Consider the following 27,886-nt stretch of genomic DNA (forward strand, 5'->3'; position numbering starts at 1 on the left):
GCGTTCGGCGTTCTAGTAAAAGTCTCGAAAAGTATGAGTAACCAAAGATTGAAGAAATATACACTCTAAGATTCGTTTTCTATTATAAAAATCTATATTGATTTGAATAATAGGTGCTATTCCTCAACATCGTTCTCGACAAGCACCTTTGCTGATAATACACAAAGGGAAGTAACTCTGAACTTCCCGCCACTACTCAAAAACGTTTTCAGCGAAGTGAATATTAGTCAGTAAAGAAAATGTTTACACTTAGACAGTCATAAACGAAAGTCAAAATTACAATGCCTCCAAAAAGACCAACGGGAAAAAATGAAAAAAACAGATCATCAGTAAGTATTTCTTCTAAGAGTTTGGTTCTCAGATGGGAATTGTTTCGGACAAATAAGGTCGCTTTCAGATTTACGCCGCATTTGCCAACTTCCTGCAACGCAGAAATGAATTGAGTGCTGTTTTGAAATGACACTTTGAGGGAGTTGATTAGGTTATAGTTGTTATAAATACAGTATTACGGTTGCCGTGAAGTCTGTAAACACAGATCTGTATTCAGTTGGACCTTTCCATGCTGTTAAAAGCGGCGTTAAACCCACCTCACTACAACTTTAGGCACCTCCACCGAGTACCAGAAATGACCGCAGCAGCGCAAGAGGGGAGAGAAGTTCTCAGTCCAGTCAGCGGCCATCCACAAGTCAACGACCGTCATCGTCCCAGGCCCCAGCGTCCACCCAGAGACAGATGTCCAGCCAGACACAAGCTGACAAGGCGGCTGCAGGCATTGACAGGGCAGAGCTTGACCGCAAAGTAAGTGGTGATAGATAGGTCAGTGTTCAAAACTAGTCAAGAAAGACAATTATCATGATGATGTTATGCTAATATTTCTAGATTATGGTCCATAGATTGAAATGCTTTTAAAATCAAATGTCACTCTTTACTTTTTCCACTAATTTCTAATCTGTTTTAATTTTATTTTGTTCTGCAGGTAAATGATCTTGTTCAATATTTGCTGATAATGTGGCAGAAGAATTATCCAATCAAAAAACTAGGTAAGTTAAACTCAGCTGTCAGTATATCAAGTTGAAAGTTGAAACGTCGCACTCATTGCAATAAAGAAGTTGACTATCCATAGAACTTGGTTTTCCTTCAAGTTGAAAGTTCTCAGGACTTGGGACTGCGCTTTACAAACTACGTCTGCATCAGAATATGCTGGAAGACAAAATAACTTCTCAGAAGTCAGAGTTGTAGGATGATAGAATACCCTTACATTTTACATATATTTTCATATAGAATTCCCAAAGTAGATGCTCGTAGTTAGCAGTCTTCGCCAAGGATATTTTAGTCCAGTGTCATGAACTTGACTCTAAGGGACCGTTCATAATTTATGGCTAGTAGGGGTGATGATGATTTTAAGGGGGGTCACCTATTTTGTTCTGGGGAGCTAGGGGAGTCATCAATTTTGTTCAAACATACTAGTGGGGGTCATCAATTTTGTACATAAAAATATGTTTAAATTTATGCTTAGAAATTATGGGAAGGGAAGGGGGGTACATGACATCCAGGGGGGGTCACTTATGTTGTACATCAATTATTTTTGGGGGGCATTCACATTGTACATGCTTCTCCATAAAAATCATCATCATCCCACCCCCCTAGCCATAAATTATGAACTGTCCCTAAGCATCATTTCCGAAGGTTTTATGTTATTATAATGATTATATGGATCATTATTTCCTAAGCTTTCTAAACTGAACAGTTTATTTTCTACCCTCAGTTTTCTAACTGTATTTATATATAGTCTCAGACAGTTAATGCATGATCTTTAAGTAGCATATGCAAATCAAACTGTTGATACTTTGGAAGTCCATGAAGACACAATATATTGTGGAGAGTTACTTCCCTTAGGCCTGCCCGGATGCAGTTGTCATGGATTTAAACCCCAATTTCTGATTATGGAACTTGTTTGTTCAGCCACCAGCCCCTGTCCCATGGTGACTTGACTTGCCAGAAATCAGGGATCATGGGTTTAAGTACAAGGTGTTTTGACTGTTAGACACTCTGGACTTCCTCTCATTTGAAGCTTTCACACCATGATATACATTACTGAAATACTGACATTTTCAGACATCAACAAGAATGTGCTCAAAGAACACCGGTCAGCATTTGCTCATATAATGAAGAAGGCCCAGGAAAAGTTAGGCAGGGTAAGTAGTTCCTCCAGAGGCCCAGATTAGCTGCGTATCCGGGTAAAATATGCATAGAAACTTTCCAATTACACATTGAAAAATAATTGTTGCGTACCAATTAGGCATTTAAAATGTTAGATACGCAAAAAGTCTAAAACAAATGCGTACGGAATATATACAGTATATTCATAAAAATCGCTTGCATAATGAAAAAGATATCGATTGCTATCAAGTTGTACTGTTAGTATAGGACAAGTGTTGTTCTGTCTGTATAGGATGAGTGATTTTTTATGAAATCATTTCCATTATATTTAAGTTGGTTTTGATTTGGTATGACATAAGGCAGAAGATACCTGCTTAGTAAACTTACTCAATGACATAATACTTAGGTGAGTAAAATGACTGAAATAGGCACATATTTGAAAGCAGTCGGTAACGGAAAATGAAATACCCACTCAACATTCATAATACCCACTCCCAAAAAATACAGTGGGTACAGTACCCACATGAGCTACATCTGATCTGGAGCTCTGGTTCCTCTGCCAGGTTATCTCGTGAATAATACAGTTGTTTTGATACGACCATAGTACAGTAAGCTATGTTTATAACAAACAAAGGGACATAACAAACTGAAATTTATGGTCCCTTTGAGTACTGTTAATTATTATTACTTTCATCCCAACCCTCCTGACCACCAAGAACCGCCCCCGTGGTGTAGTGGTTAGAGCGTCTGCCCGGAGAGCGGAAGTTCGCGGGTTCGATCCCCGACCGCGTCATACCAAAAGACATTAAAATATGGTACTTGTTGGTTCCTGCCTGGCGCCCGGCATTTATGGGTACAACAAGGACTGGTCGGCTCGGAGTCAGTGTAATGTGTCTGAGTGGGGTATTCATGCTTCACTGCGGCATGGTTTCTCAGTGGGCTAGCACTCTAAAACCAGATTAAGTCTGGGCTAGTACAAGTAGCCGCACATACACACGCATGCACGTCGTCATATGAGCGAAATATTCTCAAGCACGACGTTAAACCCAATTTCACCACCCCTCACAAGGACCATACAGATGAAGATGTGACTTTCTTTATTTCTGTAAACATTCATGCTTTATTTGGATCAATTACATGAACAGTTAGTTATTTATAACTGTACGTGCGATGAAATATTTGTACAGAAATAAATACCTTTGTATTGAAAAATGCCTTCTTTCAAAAATCTTCGGGTGAAAATTTAATCATTCATCTCACCTTTTCATTAATTTGTTGTTCCGTGAAATGAGACATTTGTTTATGTTTTATATCACCTTAGATTCTAAAAGAAGTTTGTTGTCAGTTTAAAAGTTAACTCACATGCAACTAAATGTTGACAATCCAGGTTAGAATTGGTCGTCAGTAATCCAAGCTTTCATAAGAGGTGGCGGGATCGGGTGGTCAGGTTTGCTGACTTGGTTGACACATATCATTGTATCCCAATGAAGTAGATCGATGCTCATGATGTTGATCACTGAACTGTCTGGTCTAGACTCGATTATTTACAGACTGACACCATATAGCTGGAACATTGCTGCGTGCTGCGTTAAACAACAAACCCACTTGTCAAGTTAATTTCATTATGCAAGATTAACTAATGTTCATTGTAATATAATTATTTTTTAAAATATGCATTCATTTTTAGAAGATGACATTTACATGGAGTATGATCTGTAAAGCAATTCTTTTTCAACCGAAAGAGTCTGATGTTTTCCCACATTGCAGGTGTTTGGAGTTGATGTTGTTGAACTACAAGATAAATACAAGGGCAGCTTCATCCTGCTGAACAGACTTGAGAACGACACAGACAACCCTCATCTCCTGTGGTAGGTTGTACTCCAGCAGTCCTGTTGATACCATGCACATAGCTGTGTGTGGAGCACTGTTTGAGTATCCAGGGGACATAACTCTGCATAACTCCCTGTCATTGAGAGAAATAGTGTTGATACCATGCACATCGCTGTGTGTGGAGCACTGTTTGAGTATCCAGGGGACATAACTCTGCATAACTCCCTGTCATTATTGTCCACTTTGGGCAGATTGAGAGAAATAGGGTTTGAAAAATCTTTTGAATAAACAGTACTATAGATTTTTATGGTATGTTTACTCTTCTGCTGCAACTGAGTTGTTGTCAGTTTATTAATTCAAAATGACCACTGCAGCAGCACATTATATTTTCAGGTACGAAGTTGACTGCCTACAATAGTAATTTATGATGTTATTAAATGGCTTCTATGGAACTTTTCAGGAGTTGGGAGATCAGTTGAATAATCAGTACCCTTAATTTGAGAATGTATGATTTAAATGTCCCCAAATATTGCTATTTACTTTGTATGAATGTGTCACTTCAATGGAAAATCAAGTGCGATATTTTTTTTGTCCCCCGCCACAACGTGGAACAGGGGACTGTATTCAGCAGTGTCCGTCCATACGTCCGCGTTAGAAATTAACATCATTCCTTATGCCCGAAGCCGACTGAAAACCACTCTGACCCACAGCTTTTGTTTTCTGCAGGTCCTTATGGCCGACAGCTTTTTCATCCCCAGCACCAAAGAGTATTAATTCCATTTTAAAATATACAGGACTACACATTCTGATCAGGACCCACAACTTTTTATGGTTCTGGGTCCTTAGTGGCCTTCAGCTTTTCAGGGTTGACGGCAAACACTGACGTATGTACGTCCCGATTCTTGTTAAAACAATATTTCATGAACTGTTGTACCTAATATCTTCAAATTTGGTGATAGCCTACATTGGGGAATTACGCAGGCACCAGTCAATTTGGGTGTCCATGACCCTGTTTTCAAGGTCACCATGGCACTTTGACCATATTTCAAACACTTGTTAACGCGATATCTCATGCACTGTTGTACCCAATATCTTCAAATTTGATGACAGTCTACATTGGGGTATTACACAAACACCAGTCAATTTGGTTGACCTTGACCTTATCTTCAAGGTCACCATGACACTTTGACCACTCTTCAAAATTATGTAAATGCGATATCTCATAAATCGTTGCACCCAATGTGTTCAATTATGTCAGCAGCCTACTTTGGGTGATTACGCAGACAGCGGTCATTTCAGGGTGACCTTGACCTTATTTTCAATGTTACAGGACACTTTTCAAAATCTTGTTAACGCGATAATTACATCACACAAAAGGTAATCTTCTATGTGACCAAAGATAAAAACTAGTAAATATGTTATATTTCATTCTACTTTAGCGGTGGGGGACATTGCCATGTTAATGGCAAACACTTGTACTAATTATTTTCAAAATAGAAAATGACAGCGGTACTATGAAACAAAGTGTACAAACTTCCATAATGGTAAATGACAAATGTACTGTTCTCTACCCTTCTTTTCTTTATCGAGAGGGGCGGTGGGGTAGCCTAATGGTTAAAGCGTTGGCTCGTCATGCCGAAGACCCGGGTTCGAATCCTCACATGGGCACAATGTGTGAAGCCCATTTCTGGTGTCCCCTGCCGTGATGTTGCTGGAATATTGCTAAAAGCGGCGTAAAACCCAACTCAGTCAGTCAGTCTTTATGGAGAGCGGAAGGGTCGCAGGTTCGATCCCCGACCGCGTCATACCAAAAGACGTTAAAATATGGTACTTGTTGGTCCATGCCTGGCGCTCGGCATTAATGGGTACAACAAGGACTGGTCGGCTCGGAGTCAGTATAATGTGTCTGAGTGGGGTATTCATGCTTCACTTCGGCATGGTATCTCAGTGGGCTAGCACTATAAAACCAGCTTAAGTCTGGGCTAGTACAAGCAGCCGCACATACACATACACATACACACGCATGCACGTCCTCATATTAGCAAAATGTTCTCAAGCACGACGTTAAACCCAATTTCACCTCACCTCTTTTCTTTATATGTATTGATATCATTTTCATGCTTTCCATCATGTCCTAAGATTGCCAATATTCATGTTTCAGGCCGGAAGAAGACAACACCAAGACAGGCCTGCTGATGGTGATTCTGAGCCTCATTTACATGAACGGCAATGTCATGCAGGACTGTGAGTAGCTATAATGGGGCAGGGTGGGGTGGGGCACAGGAGGTGAAGGGTTAACATGCAGGTGAGAGTGAGTCTAGTTTTACGCCACTTTAAGCAATCCAGGAATATCAGGGTGGGGGACACCAGAAATGGGCTTCACACATTGCAGCCATGTGGGTAATCGAACCCGGGTTTACGGTGTGATTGGAGAACACTTTAACCACTAGGCCACCACACCGTCCCTGTAAACATGCAGGGCTGCAAGTAGACTTTATAGGTTGGGTCATCTGTGAAGAGGTGAAGGGTTAACATGCAGGGCTGCAAGTAGACTTTACAGGTTGGGGCACGTTGTGAGGAGGTGAAGGGTTAACATTCAGGGCACAAGTAGCCTGTATAGGGAGGGGCCCTCTGTGAGGAGGTGAAGGGTTAACATGCAGGGCGCTTGTAGCCTGTATAGGGAGGGGCAGGGTGGATCACTTTGTGAGAAGGTGAAGGGTTAACATGCAGGGCTCTCGTAGCCTGTATAGGGAGGGGCAGGGTGGATCACTTTGTGAGAAGGTGAAGGGTTAACATGCAGGGCGCAAGTAGCCTGTATAGGGAGGGGCAGGGTGGGGCACGCTGTTAGGAGGTGAAGGGTTAACATGCAGGGAGCGAGTAGCCTGTACAGGGTGGGGCACGCTGTGAGGAGGTGAAGGGTTAACATGCAGGGTGCAAGTAGCCTGTGCAGGGTGGGGCACGCTGTGAGGAGGTGAAGGGTTAAAATGCAGGGCGCAAGTAGCCTGGGCAGGGTGGGGCACTGTGAGGAGGTGAAGGGTTAAAATGCAGGGTGCAAGTAGCCTGTGCAGGGTGGGGCACGCTGTGAGGAGATGAAGGGTTAAAATGCAGGGCGCAAGTAGCCTGGGCAGGGTGGGGCTCGCTGTGAGTAGGTGAAGGGTTAACATGCAGGGCACGATTAGCCTGTACAGGGTGGGGCACGCTGTAAGGAGGTGAAGGGTTAACATGCAGGGAGGCCTGGGCAGTAGCCTGTACAGTGTGGGGCACGCTGTGAGTAGGTGAAGGGTTAACATGCAGGGCACAATTAGCCTGTACAGGGTGGGGCACGCTGTGAGGAGGTGAAGGGTTAACATGCAGGGCGCGAGTAGTCTGTATAGGGAGGGGCCCTCTGTGAGGAGGTGAAGGGTTAACATGCAGGGCACGAGTAGCCTGGGCAGGGAGAGGCACTCTGTGAGAAGGTAATGGGTTAACATGCAGGGCGCGAGTAGCCTGGGCAGGGTGGGGCATGCTGTGAGGAGGTGAAGGGTTAACATACAGGGCGCGAGTAGCCTGTATAGGGAGGGGCCCTCTGTGAGGAGTTGAAGGGTTAACATGCAGGGCACAATTAGCCTGTACAGGGTGGGGCATGCTGTGAGGAGGTGAAGGGTTAACATACAGGGCGCGAGTAGCCTGTATAGGGAGGGGCCCTCTGTGAGGAGGTGAAGGGTTAACATACAGGGCGCGAGTAGCCTGTATAGAGAGGGGCCCTCTGTGAGGAGGTGAAGGGTTAACATACAGGGCACGAGTAGCCTGTATAGGGAGGGCGCCCTCTGTGAGGAGGTGAAGGGTTAACATACAGGGCACGAGTAGCCTGTATAGGGAAGGGCAGGGTGGGGCACGCTGTGAGGAGGTGAAGGGTTAACAAGCAGGGCACGAGTAGCCTGTACAGGGTGGTACAGGGTGGGGCACGCTGTGAGGAGGTGAAGGGTTAACAAGCAGGGCACGAGTAGCCTGTACAGGGTGGTACAGGGTGGGGCACGCTGTGAGGAGGTTAAGGGTTAATGTACAGTACTGTGAGTGGCTGGAATAGGGAGGGAGAGGATTGTTTGGGTCACACTATGATTGATAATGAGGTAAAATTCTGGCCATCAGTATCATATGAGACATACCAACCTGAGTAGAGGTTGAGCTTTCAACTGCAAGAGAGTACAGTAAACATCTGTCTGGGCTTCGTGTATAATGAGATGGGCGGGGCAGAACATGAATACACCCTAAAATAATTATAAGCTCAGTTGGACACGCTATAATGCAGGACGACTGTGTCTCTGAACATCAAGCTTTATTAATGATTGCATACCTTTAACATACATATTAACTTTAAGTGTATTAAGTATTTATTGATTTTCATTACTGATAGCATTTCGTACATATTTCAGCTGAGTTGTGGCACTCCTTGAAGAAACTGGGAGTTGAGCCCGAGTGAGTTACTGTTTGTATTTCACGTCTTTGTCAGCGAATGAGTTTGTCTGGATTGTACAGAAATTAACATGAATTGTCTACTGGCATGCCATGAATCTTTTTCATTTCTGCAAGTTCTCAGAATGGTTTTAAATCTCAGTCAAAATGATGATGAGATGATAACCTGTAACTGAATGTCTAGAAGTAAACCAACACCCAGTTCAGGTGTTCTGTAACATCTTTTGTGTAGTTTATTTAAAACAGATTTACTTCATGCTTGTTATCTGAGATGAAGATTTGATGAACAGTCTATATGCCGTGGCTTTTGAGTGTCAGGGGGGCGGTGGGGTAGCCTAGTGGTTAAAGCGTTGTCTCGTCACGCCGAAGACCCGGGTTCGATTCCCCACATGGGCACAATGTGTGAAGCCCATTTCTGGTGTCCCCCGCCGTGATATTGCTGGAATATTGCTAAAAGCGGCGTAAAACTAAACTCAGTCAGTCAGTCAGTTTGAGTGTCAGGCCATTGAGTGTCTATGGTATGGATGGAATGCCGACTGTTCTTTATTCACTCTCTCGGTATTATCAGTTCAAGATTTGTATTTACTCAGAAAGCTGCAGGATCCAAGAACATAAGATTATTGGAGGAACCCAACTTAAATGGGGATTGGATGTTTACTGTCACTGTTTTTTAGGGGCTAAGTAGATATCAAGGCCCAAACTGTTACCTGTAATATTGCTTATTGCAGTGTAAACTACATTCACTCATTTGGATGGTTACATTATGTGGATTGGTTGGCTCAGTGACCTCTGGTAGACTGCTTATGCTATCAACCTGTAGTTTATGAGATCCAGAGCTGATTATATACAGTCAGCCATGATTCTAGTTGTTTGTTGTTTGACTCGAAGATCAGCAATATTCAATCTATATGGTGACTGCATGTAAATGATTAAATCTGGACCAGACAAACCAGTGGTTGATATTCTGAACACAACAATGTACTTCATCATTCATCTAATCTCATTCAGCCTTCCTCATCCAACCTTCGGAGATGCAAAGAAGCTCATTACCCAAGAGTTTGTACGGCAAGGCTACATCGAATATATCCGCCAACAAAATGTTGACCCGCCTAGTTTCGAGTTCAAGTGGGGTCAAAGGGCACAGCTGGAGACCTCCAAGAAACACTGTCTTACCTTCGTTAGCCAGGTAGGGAGGGTTCAGCTTGTTTTTTCAGTTTTAGTAAATCAAGACCACACATATTTATTTCACAACTAATTAGCTTAGTATGTTAAGTCAGTATGTGCTAGTATATGCTGCACAATACAGTTGTGCAAATATACTGAGAGAAATAAATAAAGGATCACAGGAGAATTCAAGCGTTCCTTTATTATTTTCCAGTTTTCATCGCCACAGCGCTTTTCAAAGCTGGCGATGAAAACTGGGAAATATTAAAGGAACATTTGAATTTTCTTGTGATCCTTTATTTGTTTCTCTCAGTATAAATAAATGGGTATTTGATAGTGATTCTGTAGCATTTTCACAGCAAACCAAGCAATTTACCCACTCATAGAGTACTGATTCCTGATTGCTTGGTAATAGATTGAACTGGATTTGTTAGCATTATTGAACTGAACGATGTCACTGTTATCTATACTTCTCTACCCTTCGTTCCTGTGTCGTAATAGGCTACTAATGGAACCGGGTGGTCGCTGACTTGGTTGACACGTCATTGTATCCCAGTTGCGTAGAATGATGCTCATAATGTTGATCACTGGATTGTCTGGTCCAAACTCGAATATTTACAGACTGCTGCCATATAGCTGGAATATTGCTAATATAAGCAACAAACTAACCAGTCTTGTGTTCAGGACTGAATAAGCCAAAAATGAAGTCAGTTCTTAAGTGAATACCTTTCAGAAAGAGGTCAAATGTACCATATGTCATTTTTGGGATTACACTTTCTCAGTAAAGTGCACATTCAAGTACTGTTAGGGGTTGAGTCACATGCATGGTTCCAGTTGTTGAACCCGGGCCAGCTAAGGGGGTTAGTGCTGAATTTGTGTGCTAGCAATTAGGTGACTTCATCTGAGCATGTGGATCCCACTGATTTAAGTATTACCTGTGCTTCAGATCTATGACATGGATGCGGAGAGATGGACATCCCAGTTCCAGGACATGGTGGAAACGGAGGGACCCTTGGAGAACGGAAACTGAAGAGTGGACTTGTTTCATGTCACATCTATGTGTGATGTTTATCTTTTGGAGACAAGCACATGTGAGATGGCTTTAATAACACCTGTGTGACACATTGAGACATCTGTGTGATATATCCTAGATGTGTCTGAGATCAGGGAGACAAAGCACATGTGAGATGGCTTTAATAATACCTGTGTGACACATTGAGACATCTGTGTGATATATCCTAGATGTGTCTGAGATCAGGGAGACAAAGCACATGTGAGATGGCTTTAATAATACCTGTGTGACACATTGAGACAACTGTGTGATATATCCTAGTTGTGTCTGAGATCAGGGAGACAAAGCACATGTGAGATCAATGAAACTGACACCTGTGTGAGATCACCAAGTCAAGACACCTGTGTGTGGGACTAGATATTCCAGATGTGTGAGATCACACAGACTGGAGGAGACAAATGTCTGAGGTTAGGGAGACTTGAGAAGAGACAAATGCCTGAGATCAATTAGACCAAACAGGTGAGACAAGAGAGACTAAATGTTCTTACAGACAGTGTACAAATTGACCATATTGATAAGTCATTTGTGAGATCTATTGATATCATGGCGGTTACACTCATATGAGGTGATTAATACAGGACATGTGTGATCACAGAGACTAGACAAGCATGTGAGATCATGGGACTAGACAAGCTTGTGAGATCATGGGACTAGACAAGCATGTGAGATCATGGGACTAGACAAGCATGTGAGATCATGGGACTAGACAAGCATGTGAGATCATGGGACTAGACAAGCATGTGAGATCATGGGACTAGACAAGCATGTGAGATCATGGGACTAGACAAGCATGTGAGATCATGGGACTAGACAAGCTTGTGAGATCATGGACTAGACAAGCATGTGAGATCATGGGACTAGACAAGCATGTGAGATCATGGGACTAGACAAGCATGTGAGATCATGGGACTAGACAAGCATGTGAGATCATGGGACTAGACAAATATGTGAGATCATGAGACTAGACAAGCATGTGAGATCATGGGACTAGACAAGCATGTGAGATCATGGGACTAGACAAGCATGTGAGATCATGGGACTAGACAAGCATGTGAGATCATGGGACTAGACAAGCATGTGAGATCATGGGACTAGACAAGCATGTGAGATCATGGGACTAGACAAGCATGTGAGATCATGAGACTAGACAAGCATGTGAGATCATGGGACTAGACAAATATGTGAGATCATGGGACTAGACAAGCATGTGAGATCATGGGACTAGACAAGCATGTGAGATCATGGGACTAGACAAGCATGTGAGATCATGGGACTAGACAAATATGTGAGATCACGGGACTAGACAAGCATGTGAGATCATGGGACTAGACAAGCATGTGAGACTCATGGGACTAAACTCACCTGTTAGTATAGACTGGACACAAGTGAGGGATCATGAAGTATGGATGCATGATTGGGACAGTGGAGCTTTGTGATCTCATGAAGACTGGAAATATGTGTGAAACTGTTGAGAACTGTCACTGCTACAACAGTTGTTGTGATGGAATCGACACACCTGTGCAATGTAGAGAATGGTCACAGCTATAAATGGTTGTTATAGTGCTTGGACCCTGTGCAATGTAGAAACTGTGGAGATCAGTCACGAATACAACATTTGTTACAGTGCTATAGACACACCTGTGCAATGCGGAGATCAGTACTTGTTACAACAGTTGTGATGGTACTGGTTGTACCAGCACGCCTGTACAATGTGTCACTTCTACAACACCTGTGCAATGTGGAGACTGGAGATTGGTCCTGTTAGTGTTACAACAGCTGTGACAGCTACAAGAGTTGTTACAGTGATACTGCTGTGCAATGTGGAGTCTAGGAAGATCGGTTGCTGTTGCAACATCTGCTACAGGTTTCTTGACACACATGTTCAATGCAAGACAATTTAGAGTGATGCATCCACAGCATTCTTTGAGAAACTGTCTTGTGTGGCAAATGTAACAGTATGTGCCTATGTATAAACACAACATATAGTGACAACGGACTCTGATACTAAACTCTTGATCTGATGACAGCAGTACAGCTGATGTACCCAGTGACATCTGGGAGAATTGTTGTCTCCCCTTGCTGTGACTCAGTGTGTGGATTGTGTAGTTCACTGGAGCCCAGATATGTTCAGATGTTGGTTGTGTACGTTTGGGGCCTGGGGTTCACTTCTGATGTGGGAAAACAACTATCCTCAACTCATTATCTCACATGTTGATTTCATGTGTGTGAGAATTTGTCTTCAGCAACCCATGCTTGTCGTAGGAGGCGATTAACGGAATCAGGTGGTCGGACTCGCTGAATTGGTTGACACATGTCATTGTATCACAATCACGTAGTTTAATGCTCATGCTGTTGATCATGGTATTGTCTGGTCAAGACAAACTGCTGCCATGTGGCTGGATAATTGCCGAGTACAGCTGTTAAAATCAAATAAACAAACAAAACATTTAATGTTTCGTTGTTTTGTATTTGCTCTCAATTCCTCATGTTTTTGTCAGATCATCCCATTCTTTGTTATGAATTAGTGAACAAAATCAACCAACATTCAAAACTAAATGAAAAGTACAATTTAATTTACCACTAGTAAACAGTTCCACTTTCACTGTGAATGTTTTGGTTTTTGTAAACTGACACAGCATGATCAGTGTCAAATCACTGTTACCATTTTGAAACAGAATATCCTCCAGCCTTTCAATGAGATAATTTATTTATATGTTAAAAGGTTAATTTTAAAAAACCAGTCAGCCACCTTCAGATATTGTGATGTACTAATTCAAAAATAAGAAGCCTTAATTCATCTATCTGACAGGAGACTTTGTTCAAAGAGGTGAATAACTTCACATGATGCTACAGAGTAATAGCATATCACATATGTTTGTATTTAATATATACTTCAATAAAAGTTTGTATTTAATTTATATCTGAATCATCAGGTAACTTTGGGTTTTGCCCCAGGATGCATGCAACAATTGGATTTGAAGCTTTACCTGCATCTCTGTCAATAATGTTTGAATATTTCATCATTTGATAGTCATACACTGATGTTCCTTAATGCATTGTTGGTTTAAATAAAATATATAAAGAAAAGCTAATTGTGTTTTGTCGGGAAGGTGTATACAGTTGACACCTATGTACACTGCTGAAGAGCTTCACCTAAAGAATATATAAATGTGAGTTATTCTTGAAGTACTACCAAGTCCTAAGTATAGAACACACTCTGAAATGTTTCAGTCTATGTATTTATGAGCCCCTGATTTGGGATGAGGGTTTGAACTTTCCAAGCTGGTTGTCACACTACCAGGCCAACTGCCTGTCATTGAGCGACCCGTGAAGATCCGGGGTAGAATAGGTCTTCAGCAACACATCCTTGCCACAAAAGGCGACTATGCTTGTCGTAAGAGGCGAATAACGGGATCGGGTGGTCAGGCTCGCTGACTCATCGGTTCCCAATTATGCAGATTGATGCTCATGCTGTTGATCACTGGATTGTTTGGTCGAGACTCGACTATTTACAGACCGCCGCCATATAGCTGGAATATTGCTGAGTGCGGCGTAAAACTAAACTCACTCACTCACTCACTCACTCACTCACTCACTCACTCACTCACTCACTCACTCACTCACTCACTCACTCACTCACTCACTCAAACTGTCATTGAGGCCCGGCAGCAGAGATTGGAAAAGGTTGATTGATTGTTTGTTGTTTAATGCTGCGCTCAACAATATTCCAGCTATATGGCGGCTGTCCGTAAGTACTGGAGTCTGGCACAATGTGTGCAGCCCATTTCAGGTGTCCGCACAGTGATATTACTGGAATGCCCCCACTGTGATATTGCTGGAATGTCCCCACCCTGATATTACTGGAATGTCCCCACCCTGATATTACTGGAATGTCCCGATGCTTATATTACTGGAATGTCCCCACCCTGATATTGCTGGAATGTCCCCACCCTGATATTACTGGAGTGTCCCCACGCTGATATTACTGGAATGTCACGACGCTGATATTACTGGAATGTCCCCACCCTGATATTACTGGAATGTCCCCACGCTGATATTACTGGAATGTCCCACCCTGATATTACTGGAATGTCCCCACCCAGATATTACTGGAATGTCCCACCCTGATATTACTGGAATGTCCCCACCCTGATATTACTGGAATGTCCCCACCCTGATATTACTGGAATGTCCCCACGCTGATATTACTGGAATGTCCCACCCTGATATTACTGGAATGTCCCACCCTGATATTACTGGAATGTCCCCACCCTGATATTACTGGAATGTCCCCACCCTGATATTACTGGAATGTCCCCACGCCTGATATTACTGGAATGTCCCCACGCTGATATTACTGGAATGTCCCCACCCTGATATTACTGGAATGTCCCCACGCTGATATTACTGGAATGTCCCCACCCTGATATTACTGGAATGTCCCCACCCTGATATTACTGGAATGTCCCACCCTATGTTACTGGAATGTCCCCACCCTGATATTACTGGAATGTCCCCACCCTGATATTACTGGAATGTCCCCACCCTGATATTACTGGAATGTCCCCACCCTGATATTACTGATATTACTGGAATGTCCCCACCCTGATATTACTGGAATGTCCCCACCCTGATATTACTGGAATGTCCCCACCCTGATATTACTGGAATGTCCCCACGCTGATATTACTGGAATGTCCCCACCCTGATATTACTGGAATGTCCCCACCCTGATATTACTGGAATGTCCCCACCCTGATATTACTGGAATGTCCCCACCCTGATATTACTGGAATGTCCCCACCCTGATATTACTGGAATGTCCCCACCCTGATATTACTGGAATGTCCCCACCCTGATATTACTGGAATGTCCCACCCTGATATTACTGGAATGTCCCCACCCTGATATTACTGGAATGTCCCCACGCTGATATTACTGGAATGTCCCCACCCTGATATTACTGGAATGTCCCACCCCGATATTACTGGAATGTCCCCACGCTGATATTACTGGAATATTGCTAAATCAGCGTAAGCCATACTCTCTGACTCAAGGTGTGCAGTACAAATCCGCATACCTTGTAAATGATAATGCAAACAATTGTATGTACTTCCAACGCATTAATGCCTTTAACATTCACTGATTATAATTAAAGTACACAGTTAGTAAAGTTGTACATTGCATTAAGTGTATCAGACATTTGTAGACAACCTTATTGTAGAGGTCAAAGCAAAAGATACTATGTCCCCTATTATAGCATTTTACCAAACACACTCGCTGGTCTGTAGATATGGCTGATCACATATTTTCTTCATGACGTATCTAACAATTTTATACACAAAAGTATCACTAGTATTACATTATCACAATACCACTGTGAGTGAGTTCAGTTTTACGCCGCTTTTAGCAACTTTACAGCAACAACATGGCGGGGAACACCGGAAACGGGCATCACACATTGTAAAGGTGTGGGGAATCGCACCGGGGTCTTTGACGAGCGAACGCTTTACACCACTTGGCTATTCCACCGCCCCAATATCACTGCGAAGGAGTCGGAAATTATTATGAGACCATGTTTTAGCGCAGACCAAATTCCAATAGTGTATTGATCATCAGTTCGTGCACTTCAGGGCCCCGTTCCTCAAAGCGATCGTAGCGCTACGACAGTCGTAAGTCTATGTTAAAGTATGGGAGTTACGATCATCTTAGCAAGTACCCTGTACAAGATAGTACCACCGGCCAGTGATCCTACAGATTTGCTCTGCTTCTCTAAGGGCGGTGAGGTAGCCTAGTAGTTAAAGCGTTCGCTCATCACGCTGAAGACTCGGGTTCGATTCCCAACATGGGTACAGTGTGTGACGCCCATTTCTGGTGTCCCCGTCGTGATATTACTGGAATATTCTAAAAGCGGCGTAAAACTAAACTAACACACTCTGGTTCTGAAATAATGCAAGTGTGCAAATAGTGCAAATCCGGAAGTTGAAGCTGGCGCTACCCCACATGTTGATGTGACATTCCTTCAGCTACGTCCTTGATGTCGACCCAGACATAGGACAGGAGGGACATTAACACCGAGGACGTGGGCATTGATGAGTTATGCTGCCATGGCAGAATCTTTATCTCTAGATTAAAGTTTATTGTAAGGTTCTCAAATGCCCGTATCAATTTATCATTCTGTTGTTGTGCGATGTTCTGTCAGAGAAGCTTAAAATGTTTAGTAAAACGTACCTTTAAGTATGTTTGATATTTGAATGAGTGGGTGAGTGAGTTTAGTTTTACGCCACTTTAAGCAATATTCCAGCAATATCACGGCGGGGGGACACCAGAAATGGGCTTCACACATTGTACCCATGTGGAGAATCGAACCCGGGTCTTCGGCGGGACGAGCGAACGCTTTAACCACTAGGCTACCCCACCGCCCCTTGATATTTGAAATAAATGAACAATATAATACGTTTCTTTGAAATCCAGATCCTGTTTGTTAAATAATGTATAAATTCGACACAGGAAGGCATTTTGTTTATGTATGAGCCAAGCGGAAATGATTGTTGTTTGTTTATTTGTTTAAAGCATCACTCCAAATACATGACGACGGCTGCTACATAGCTGAGACTAACCAAACCAGTGTTCGATATTGTGAGCACCTGAAAATGTTTATTGATATATATATATCGGAATCATGGAGTGATTTTCAGAGAAAAATTATTGTTTCTAGAAAAATACGAAAGCGTCACAAGAGTCATTGATGAATTGAATAGGTCGACCCTGTGAATGGGTTGGGAGTGCGTCCCGTGAACCTTTGCTCATGCTATTCATCACTGGTATGTCTTCTCCGGGCTCGATTGCTTTGTTCATGAAAATACTACACACACACACAAGGTCCCTTCTACCCACCCTGTTACAATCAGACCGCTGACAAAAGTCCCTTCTACCCACCTGTTACCATCAGACCGCTGACAAAGGTTCCTCAACACACCCTGTACCCATCAGACCGCTGACAAAAGTCCCTTCTACCCAACCTGTACCCATCAGACCGCTGACAAAGGTCCCTCCTACCCACCTGTTACCATCAGACCGCTGACAAAGGTCCCTTCTACCCACCCTGTTCCCATCAGACCGCTGTCAAAGGTCCCTTCTACCCACCTGTTACCATCAGACCGCTGACAAAGGTCCCTCTACACACCCTGTACCCATCAGACCGCTGACAAAGGTCCCTTCTACCCACCTGTTACCATCAGACCGCAGACAAATGTCCCTCTACACACCCTGTACCCATCAGACCGCAGACGAAGGTCCCTTCTACCCACCTGTACCCATCAGACCAATGACAAAAGTCCCTTCTACCCACCTGTTACCATCAGACCGCTGACAAAGGTCCCTTCTACCCACCCTGTTCCCATCAGACCGCTGTCAAAGGTCCCTTCTACCCACCCTGTTACCATCAGACCGCTGACAAAGGTCCCTCTACACACCTTGTACCCATCAGACCGCTGACAAAAGTCCCTTCTACCCAACCTGTACCCATCAGACCGCAGACGAAGGTCCCTTCTACCCACCTGTACCCATCAGACCAATGACAAAAGTCCCTTCTACCCACCTGTTACCATCAGACCGCTGACAAAGGTCCCTTCTACCCACCCTGTTCCCATCAGACCGCTGTCAAAGGTCCCTTCTACCCCACCTGTTACCATCAGACCGCTGACAAAGGTCCCTCTACACACCTTGTACCCATCAGACCGCTGACAAAAGTCCCTTCTACCCAACCTGTACCCATCAGACCGCAGACGAAGGTCCCTTCTACCCACCTGTACCCATCAGACCAATGACAAAAGTCCCTTCTACCCACCTGTTACCATCAGACCGCTGACAAAGGTCCCTTCTACCCACCCTGTTCCCATCAGACCGCTGTCAAAGGTCCCTTCTACCCCACCTGTTACCATCAGACCGCTGACAAAGGTCCCTTCTAACCACCCCTTTTACTCAAAACAAACCACATTGGGACAAAGAACGTATGTGAATTACTGTCTATATATATGTTGGAACACGTGGTCTGGGAAGGTTAAACGCATTGTGTCGAAACATCCTCAACTGAATATTTCAGTTTTCATATAAGCCATGTTTTCCAAGATCAACTGTACCATAAGGTAAAAAATATCGATAAGACAAAATATTCCAAAGGTCTAAAACCATTATAACTAGGTCAAAATCTGTTATTAAACTGTTGCTAGGCAACAACGCCTTGTCTCAAAGATGGAAGGAAGTATCGGGTATCAGGATGGTTCTGAAATATTCATTTTGTGAAAGGAGGTAGCAAACGCCTGTGTGTGGAGGTATCAGGTTTCCCTTGCTGGTACAGGATTCTGTAGTGCTGTTGAATGTCTCATCCCCTGGGCTAATAATAGATTCTTCCATCTACCCAGAAGAAGAAGAATAGCTGCTAGCTGCAGCCATCTTGGAAATTCTTTCTACAGCTACTGTAAAATAATAACAGTGTATGATGTGATCCATGTGACATTCGTAACGGAACTGAAAGTTGAATTCTTATGAATTGTCAGGTAAGTGAAATAAGTGTTTTCTGTGGTGACTTTTTAAGGGAGAAATATTATGAAAGGATGAACATGATCAGATGCCTTTGTTACATGGCGTGAAGACTTGTAGTATTGTAGTCATATTAGTGTCGATACACACCCGTCATTGGTGACAATTGATATGGTCTTGAGTTTTGCGCTTCGTTGTAAGATATAGTGACGGGTGGTCCTGTGTTGAGTGGGAGGCTGCGTGGTCCAGTGTTTAATCGGTACATGGGTGGTCCAGTGATGAGTTAGGGGCACAGGTCACCATTGTATAGGAATGGACACAGATGTTCCTGTGCTGACTCGTTCCAGTGTTATGTTTGAAGCACGGGTTGTCCAGTGGCTAGAATTGGACACAGACGATCCAGCATTAAGCTGGAGACTCGGGTGGTCCAGTGTATAAAATTGGACACGGGTGGTCTAGTATTAAGCTGGAGACTCGGGTGGTCCAGTGTATAGAATTGGACACGGGTGGTCTAGTATTAACTTGGAGACTCGGGTGGTCCAGTGTCTGGAAATGGACACAGACGATCCAGCATTAAGCTGGAGACTCGGGTGGTCCAGTGTATAGAATTGGACACGGGTGGTCTAGTATTAAGCTGGAGACTCGGGTGGTCCAGTGTATAGAATTGGACACGGGTGGTGTAGTATTAACTTGGAGACACGGGTGGTCCAGTGTATAGAATTGGACGCGGGTGGTCTGGTATTAAGCTGGAGACTCGGGTGGTCCAGTGTATAGAATTGGACACGGGTGGTCTAGTATTAACTTGGAGACACGGGTGGTCCAGTGTATAGAATTGGACACGGGTGGTGTAGTATTAACTTGGAGACGCGGGTGGTCCAGTGTATAGAAATGGACACGGGTGGTCTAGTATTAAGCTGGAGACTCGGGTGGTCCAGTGTATAGAATTGGACACGGCTGGTCTAGTATTAAGCTGGAGACTCGGGTGGTCCAGTGTATAGAATTGGACACGGGTGGTCTAGTATTAACTTGGAGACACGGGTGGTCCAGTGTATAGAATTGGACACGGGTGGTCTAGTATTAACTTGGAGACACGGGTGGTCCAGTGTATAGAAATGGACACGGGTGGTCTAGCATTAAGCTGGAGACTCGGGTGGTCCAGTGTATAGAATTGGACACGGGTGGTCTAGTATTAACTTGGAGACACGGGTGGTCCAGTGTATAGAAATGGACACGGGTGGTCTAGCATTAAGCTGGAGACTCGGGTGGTCCAGTGTATAGAATTGGACACGGGTGGTCTAGTATTAACTCGGAGGCACGGGTGGTCCAGTGTATAGAATTGGACACGGGTGGTCTAGTATTAACTCGGAGGCACGGGTGGTCCAGTGTATAGAATTGGACACGGGTGGTCTAGCATTAACTCGGAGGCACGGGTGGTCCAGTGTCTGGAAATGGACATTCATCCAACACTCTAGTTCTGCTAGTACCATTGATACGTGTAACATGTAGGTTTATAGGGCTAATACTGGAATCAATTGCGAAGGATGTTATTCAAGGTCAAACAGCTCTTCACTCATCTAAACCTGTTATGTCATCCTTATAGGTGAAGTGAAAGGTCGCAATGATTAGTTATATATTAGCGCCCTTCAATGGCAACGATGATTTCCAGCAGAACACAGGGCAGACTCGTACTTTATTACACTATACATTGGGGTAGAACGAACTGTATTTCTTAAATAAAGTACACCTTTGCCCTGAACTATTATGGTTAAAGTACGAAGAGCTGACACATTTTGTATGTCGAAAAAGTTAAACGTTATGATAGCCGACTTCAGGCAACTGTAAACCATGAAATAGGGTACTATGGACTTAATATTGTACTAGACAATGACAACTGACATGCATCGTGAGGTCGGTTACCAAGTGTACATTTGATTCTGAAGGAGCAGACTGGAATGGCGCAATGACGTCAATACAGTGTGACGTAAGGCAAAACGTATACTTTATTAAGCTGGGCCCCGTCTCGCATATCGCGCAAAGGGAGCCGGGAACAAGCTTAATACTTTATCGCCTGAAATGTTTCCCTTTTCAGGCAATGGCGTACAATTCTTGAACCAAATAAGGGCAAATTCTGTAACCGTCTGTCATAAACTTACACATACTGAAAATGTTGTTCGTAGCCTTACATATTTTCAAATACCTTTATATGGTAGTTAGGGCAATAATCAAAGTCGAAGATTGGGAAACAAATATACTCATGCCAATAATGGTTGTCACCCCCTCCCCACCCCAACCCCCACACACCTAACACCCCACCCCACACCCCTCTCAATTAAAAAAATTGAAGGGGGTGACAACCATTATTGGCATGAGTATATTTAATATATACCGTCTGTGAAATCGGCCTTGCACAGTTGGGGAGTGGAGGAGTGAAAATTGAAACCGAAAAAGTCAAGCGGGCAAGATGTTTTTCAGAAATAGTACTTGTGTAAAGGGCTGTGTATTGGCAAATACATTGTATTGCAATATATTGAGATTCTGGTACCCGCATTCCAATACGTATTAGGACATACTGGGAGCCTAAGTTTTTGACAGTGAGTGACATCGATTGCACATGCAGGTCCTATTTTCTACAAACTAAAGCCATAAAAATAAACTTAATGGTCAGAAATTTCGAATTTAGATATAAAGAATGCTGTTTTGTCAATTAATTACAATGGAAAAATTCAGTGGGAATGAAGTCTGTGTAGATTTTAACTTGAACCACACAGATAACCACAAAGCTTCATATATATTGCATATATTCCGATTCTGAGGGAAAACATTGCAATATGTATCGTTTGAAAGCCGTATCGCGATATACCGGTATACCTACTTGTGTGATGTTTCCAGCTCTTTCAACCAAGGGGCGGTGGGGTAGCCTAGTGGTTAAAGCGTTGGCTCGTCACGCCGAAGACCCGGGTTCGAATCCCCACATGGGTACAATGTGTAAAGCCCATTTCTGGTGTCCCCCGCCTTGATGTTGCTGTAATATTGCTAAAAGCGGCGTAAAACCAAAACTCAGTCAGTCAGTCTTTCAACCAATGTAGAACTCCACCAATTGGCATGGCGTACTGTCCGATTTGTGAACAAAATACCAATATTGTATGCTTGTATTGCGCTTAAACCCTATGCATTGGATGCACAAACAGGTATCAGGGAAAAGGTGGGTTTGGAGTTTGCGTCTGAAAAGTTCACATGAAGAAATAGTTCTGAGTTCTGTGGGCAGAGAGTTCCAAAGATGTACTGCTGTAAAGTTAAATGATCTGTAGAGAAAGTTTTCAGTTTATATGAGGGCACTTGAAGTTGAAAGTGGGTGCTGGACCGCAACAACCGTGCAGGGGTATACACACAGACAATGTCTTGCAGGTACCGTGGAGCTTTGCATACACACGCTGGTGGGTCAATACCGAAGCATCGTTGTTTACTGTCGTTCTGCTCCCGAGCAATTAACACTGAAGATGTTATATATACAAGGGACCACTTTAAATCTAGTATGGATACATATGTCTGTCTAATAAGACAAGAAGGAATTCGGAAATAGCACCTTCTTCGATAATGGTAAATGAATTGTCACCAGGATACCCAAGGGAGCCAGTGGTGAGTATGTATAGGGCCTGCCTTACTACTGGCAAGCACATGATACGACGGAATGAAGTCCTGTTAATCCGGAGTTTGAACCCATCTATACATTCCCCACTCTCCATTGAAACTCCAAGTTACGACATTTTCAAAACTTTTCATCGGGATTCCGTGCATCAAATTGCCCATTACCTATTCGAGATTATTTTCGTGTTCACCTTTGTTTTGGTTTTCTATTCCCTTTGACGTCGTCCCATAACAGTTGAGTGCTGTTTCAGAAATACTATTGAATAATTCATTGGAATACAACTATTTGAACATACGAAATGTCAGATCTAATGTCGCCTGACCTTTGACGATCAGTCATATGGTTTTACTTTCTATGGAGTTTCTCTATTTTGTCCTGGAGTATCAGATATGTCAGCGTTTTAATTAATTCGTTGTTTACATAACGCTTCCCACGGGCCTATTTCTGTAAAATATGTGTTTGAAAATATGTTCCTTTAAAATGAAAACACATGTAATGATTGTCCATTTTGTCTCTGCGTTGTGGTTGTTCTTGATTCAGTTGTCGGCTCAGCTTAATTATGAAACTAGGTATAAGACAGGCCGAGATCGGGATTGATGATGATGATGATGATGATGAAGATGATGATGATGATGATGATGATGATGATTTGAGATAGTTCGTGCGATTTCTGACATAATGCAAATTTGCGCATGGGACCGCCAAGCCATTTAGTTTTTGATCGAAAGAGGGGTGATTTGACCGAAAGATATGGCAACCTGAGGGTGGCAATGGGGTTGCATGATCAAATTCTTATGGATTTTAAATGTGGAAATTTGCCAGTAGTGGTAGGGGCAGCTGAACTACGGGATGGCTTGGTTGGTATTTGTTTTGTTTGTTTTCTTTTTAAATCAGCTTATGTGTTGTTGTTTTGTTTGTTTGTTTGTTTGGGTTTTGAGGGTGTTTTTTTGGTTTTTTGCTGTTTTTGTTGTTGTTGTTTTCTTGTTGAATTTTGGTGGTAGGGTGTGTGTTCATGTTTTTGGAGTTAGGGATTCTCTTAGACGTGATTGCAATGCGCGTCCACTTCTCCAACCTTGTATTAGCAAGATAGTTGTGATACACACAGTGTCATCATGTTCTCGGCATTCACTTACAGCTTTAAGTCACCTCCACACGTCTCCACTGTCCATTAAACCCAGCCCACACCAGTTTCAGTTAATTTCTAATCACTCTAAACAATGTTGAAAATTATTGTTTTATGCCGCAATGAGAAACAGTTTGAAACATCAGTCAACACTTTTGAGTCTTGCTTGACAAAGGTATAATAATCCCCACTTAATGAGGATGTACCTGAAGTTCTTTGATCATAACTCAACGATAATTGGTGACGAAATTTAACCTTGTTTTCAACAACAGACAGCAATCTATTGCTCCGCTAAGCCACCTACTTGTATAAATTATTCAAATCAAGATTTAAGAGTATCATATGTTGTGTTTGGGATTACACTTTCTTGGTGGGGTGCGGATTCTGGTGCTTTTGTTGGGTTGGGTCCCGTCCGGGGGTTCGAGTCCGCATCGAGTCGGACACCTGGTCGCCGGCGCACGGGGTCGGCCGCGTAGCCCGCCAAGCCATCGCAGGGGCGGCTGACATTGTGTGCTGGCGATTGGGTGCCTGACTCTGAGGGTGTGGGTTCGGGTCCTGGGCCTAGATTTTCGAAGCTCTCTTAGCGCTAAGATAGTCGTACGTTAATGTTAATGTATGGCACTTACGACTATCTTAACGCTAAGAGAGCTTCGAAAATCTAGGCCCTGGGATGGGACCGGCAGGGTTGCGGGACTTTGTGCTTTGCTGGGAGGGCGTGGTCCCAAATAGAACATGTGTTGCATTTGACCACTTTCTCAATGGCATTGTGTATTCAAAGATTACAGCGCTCTTAATATAGTATGTAACAGTTTTACATCTTAAACTGTACTCCTGGCCTTGAAATACAATAAACTTCTGTTATTCTGTTGAAGAAATTTAACTAAACAGAAAAAAGACTGAATGATGATACCCACACACCAGACGGCCAGAGACAGACAACCAGGTGTTGTGACAGAGGGATGGCGAGTGAATTGTACCCAGATAGCATTCGGACGTTGGCCCAACGTTGGTAATGTTGGCAAAACCATTGCCAACGTTGGCAATGTTGGCAAAACCATTGCCAACGTTGGGCCAACGTCTGAATGCTATCTGGGTAGAAACGTATATATCACAATGATGATAATTAATATTTATTGTTACTTTCTACCTTTCACATGGAAGTCTGGAAAGGATGTCTGTATACAATAGGTATTTAGATCTCTACATACGTGGGGATTATTTCCATGACTTCTGTGCGGTTGGCAAATTGAGTCGCCCATTGTTCCACGGTGAATGCTATATGTCACTGACTATGTGTTATGTTTATGAATTAATTATTAATAATTGTCTTCATTTCAATTTCCATGTCGCCTAGCAACCAATAAGCAGTTGCTTGGTAACACTTTATGAAGATTGATCCCATTTCTATTTTTCAAAGTTCATGTATTTAATGTGTGGACTTACTGGTGTGGGGAGTATTACGCTCAATATTACACATAAACCGTGACTTCGACCGGAGGGAAGTTTTTTCAGTTCATGGGGGATATATATCAGGGATAACCAAACGATAAATAGTCGAAACTGGACCAGTAGATGGACAAGACATATTTACTACACCAAATATCCATATTTTCATCTTCCCATAACACAAAACCGATTCTCAGATTATGACAAGAATATGTGTAAATACAATGACATCTCTGATTATCCCTATCAACAGTTGAGTAGTATTTGTTATACATGACTGATCTCATGGGGAACACAATCAAGACAATCAACAAGGGGGGAGGGGGGGATCTATTCTAACCCAAGATGGTGGTTTAAATTCACCATTCAAGGTTATACAGGATGCATTTGTCTATGGATTGTCATAGATCTTAAGTGAGTGAGTGAGTATTATTTAACGCCATTTGGTGGTTTTTCTGTTCATCAAGGCAGTGGATATTGTTACAGCCAACGTCGTTTAGTTTTAGGTTTGAACATCTTTACAATGTCAGTATATATTTCCAAAACATATTTAGGAGAGGACATTTGCCGTTTTCAGAATCCTCGCTGCAGCAATGGTGCCAGTAGACGTCTGGATATTGGTGTCAGTGTTACTATGTGCCAGTCAGTGTCAGTCAGGTGAGTCAGTGTCAGTCAGGTGAGTCAGTCATTATCAGTCAGATGAGTCAGCAGTGTCAGTAAGGTGAGTCAGTCATTATTAGTCAGGTGAATCAGTCAGTGTCAGTCAGATGAGTCATACAGTGTCAGTCAGGTGAGTCAGACAGTGTCAGTCAGGTGAGTCAGTCAGTGTCAGATGAATCAGTCAGCGTCAGTCAGGTAAGTCATACAGTATCAGTCAGATGAGTCATACAGTATCAGTCAGATGAGTCATACAGTGTCAGTCAGGTGAGTCAACCAGTGTCAGTCAGGTGAGTCAGTCAGGTGAGTCAGTCAGTGTCAGTCAGGTGAGTCTGACAGTGTCAGTCAGATGAGTCATACAGTGTCAGTCAGGTGAGTCAGTCAGTGTCAGTCAGGTGAGTCAGACAGTGTCAGTCAGATGAGTCAGACAGTTTCAGTCAGGTGATTCAGTCAGTATTAATCAGGTGAGTCAGACAGTTTCAGTCAGGTGAATCAGTATCAGTCAGATGAGTCAGTCACTGTCAGTCAGGTGAGTCAGACAGTATCAGCCAGGTGAGTCAGTCAGTATCAGGCAGGTGAGTCAGACAGTGTCAGTCAGGTGAGTTAGACAGTGTCAGGTGAGAGGCAACACTTGTCACACATTAACCCCCCTGCTCTGTGTTCCAGGCAAGGCAACACTTGTCACACATTAACCCCTCCTCTGTGTACCAGGCAAGGCAACACTTGTCACACATTAACCCTCCTGCTCTGTGTTCCAGGCAAGGCAGCACTTGTCACACATTAACCCCCACTGCTCTGTGTTCCAGGCAAGGCAACACTTGTCGCACATTAACCCCCCTGCTCTGTGTTCCAGGCAAGACAACACTTGTCACACACTAACCCTCCTGCTCTGTGTTCCAGACAAGGCAACACTTGTCACACATTAACCCCCTACTCTGTGTTCCAGGCAAGGCAGCACTTGTCACACATTAACCCCCTGCTCTGTGTTCCAGGCAAGGCAGAACTTGTCACACATTAACCCCCTGCTCTGTGTTCCAGGCAAGGCAACACTTGTCACACATTAACCCTTCTGTTCTGTGTTCCAGGCATTGCAACACTTGTCACACATAAACCCCCTGCTCTGTGTTCCAGGCAAGGCAGCACTTGTCACACATTAACCCCCTGCTCTGTGTTTCCAGGCAAGGCAGCACTTGTCACACATTAACCCCCTGCTCTGTGTTCCAGGCAAGGCAACACTTGTCACACATTAACCCCCTGCTCTGTGTTCCAGGCATTGCAACACTTGTCACACATTAACCCTCCTGCTCTGTGTTCCAGGCAAGGCAACACTTGTCACACATTAACCCTCCTGCTCTGTGTTCCAGGCAAGGCAACACTTGTCACACATTAACCCCTCTGCTCTGTGTTCCAGACAAGGCAACACTTGTCACACATTAACCCTCCTGCTCTGTGTTCCAGGCAAGGCAACACTTGTCACACATTAACCCTCCTGCTCTGTGTTCCAGGCAAGGCAACACTTGTCACACATTAACCCTCCTGCTCTGTGTTCCAGGCATTGCAACACTTGTCACACATTAACCCTCCTGCTCTGTGTTCCAGGCAAGGCAGCACTTGTCACACATTAACCCCCTGCTCTGTGTTCCAGGCAAGGCAACATTTGTCAGACATTAACCCTTCTGTTCTGGGTTCCAGGCAAGGCAACACTTGTCACACATTAACCCCCCTGCTCTGTGTACCAGGCATTGCAACACTTGTCACACATTAACCCTCCTGCTCTGTGTTCCAGGCATTGGAA

At 43.4% G+C, this 27,886-nt stretch overlaps 1 protein-coding gene and 2 long non-coding RNA genes across 3 annotated transcripts; 2 read left to right on the forward strand and 1 right to left on the reverse strand.

The window, feature by feature from the left end:
• Positions 1-160: 160 nt before the first annotated feature.
• LOC124258555 (non-structural maintenance of chromosomes element 3 homolog) lies at positions 161-10,875 on the forward strand. Its single transcript, XM_046692620.1, has 9 exons — positions 161-329; positions 604-798; positions 977-1,040; positions 2,116-2,195; positions 3,928-4,028; positions 6,152-6,234; positions 8,403-8,445; positions 9,451-9,628; positions 10,553-10,875. Exons 1-9 carry the CDS (start codon positions 282-284, stop codon positions 10,634-10,636), a joined length of 876 nt encoding a protein of 291 aa, XP_046548576.1. The 5' UTR covers positions 161-281; the 3' UTR covers positions 10,637-10,875.
• Positions 6,261-6,652, forward strand: LOC124258556. The gene is made up of 3 exons (XR_006893614.1): positions 6,261-6,295; positions 6,470-6,563; positions 6,632-6,652. It is a non-coding gene; the product is annotated as an uncharacterized LOC124258556 (long non-coding RNA).
• On the reverse strand, positions 10,865-11,049 carry LOC124258557. The gene is made up of 2 exons (XR_006893615.1): positions 10,993-11,049; positions 10,865-10,921 (listed from the first exon to the last, which is right to left on the reverse strand). It is a non-coding gene; the product is annotated as an uncharacterized LOC124258557 (long non-coding RNA).
• Positions 11,050-27,886: the final 16,837 nt, after the last annotated feature.

This window comes from Haliotis rubra, unplaced genomic scaffold (genome assembly GCF_003918875.1).
Source record: "Haliotis rubra isolate DU_JTF1 unplaced genomic scaffold, ASM391887v1 Scf698, whole genome shotgun sequence".
Classification (NCBI taxonomy): Eukaryota; Metazoa; Mollusca; class Gastropoda; order Lepetellida; family Haliotidae; genus Haliotis; species Haliotis rubra.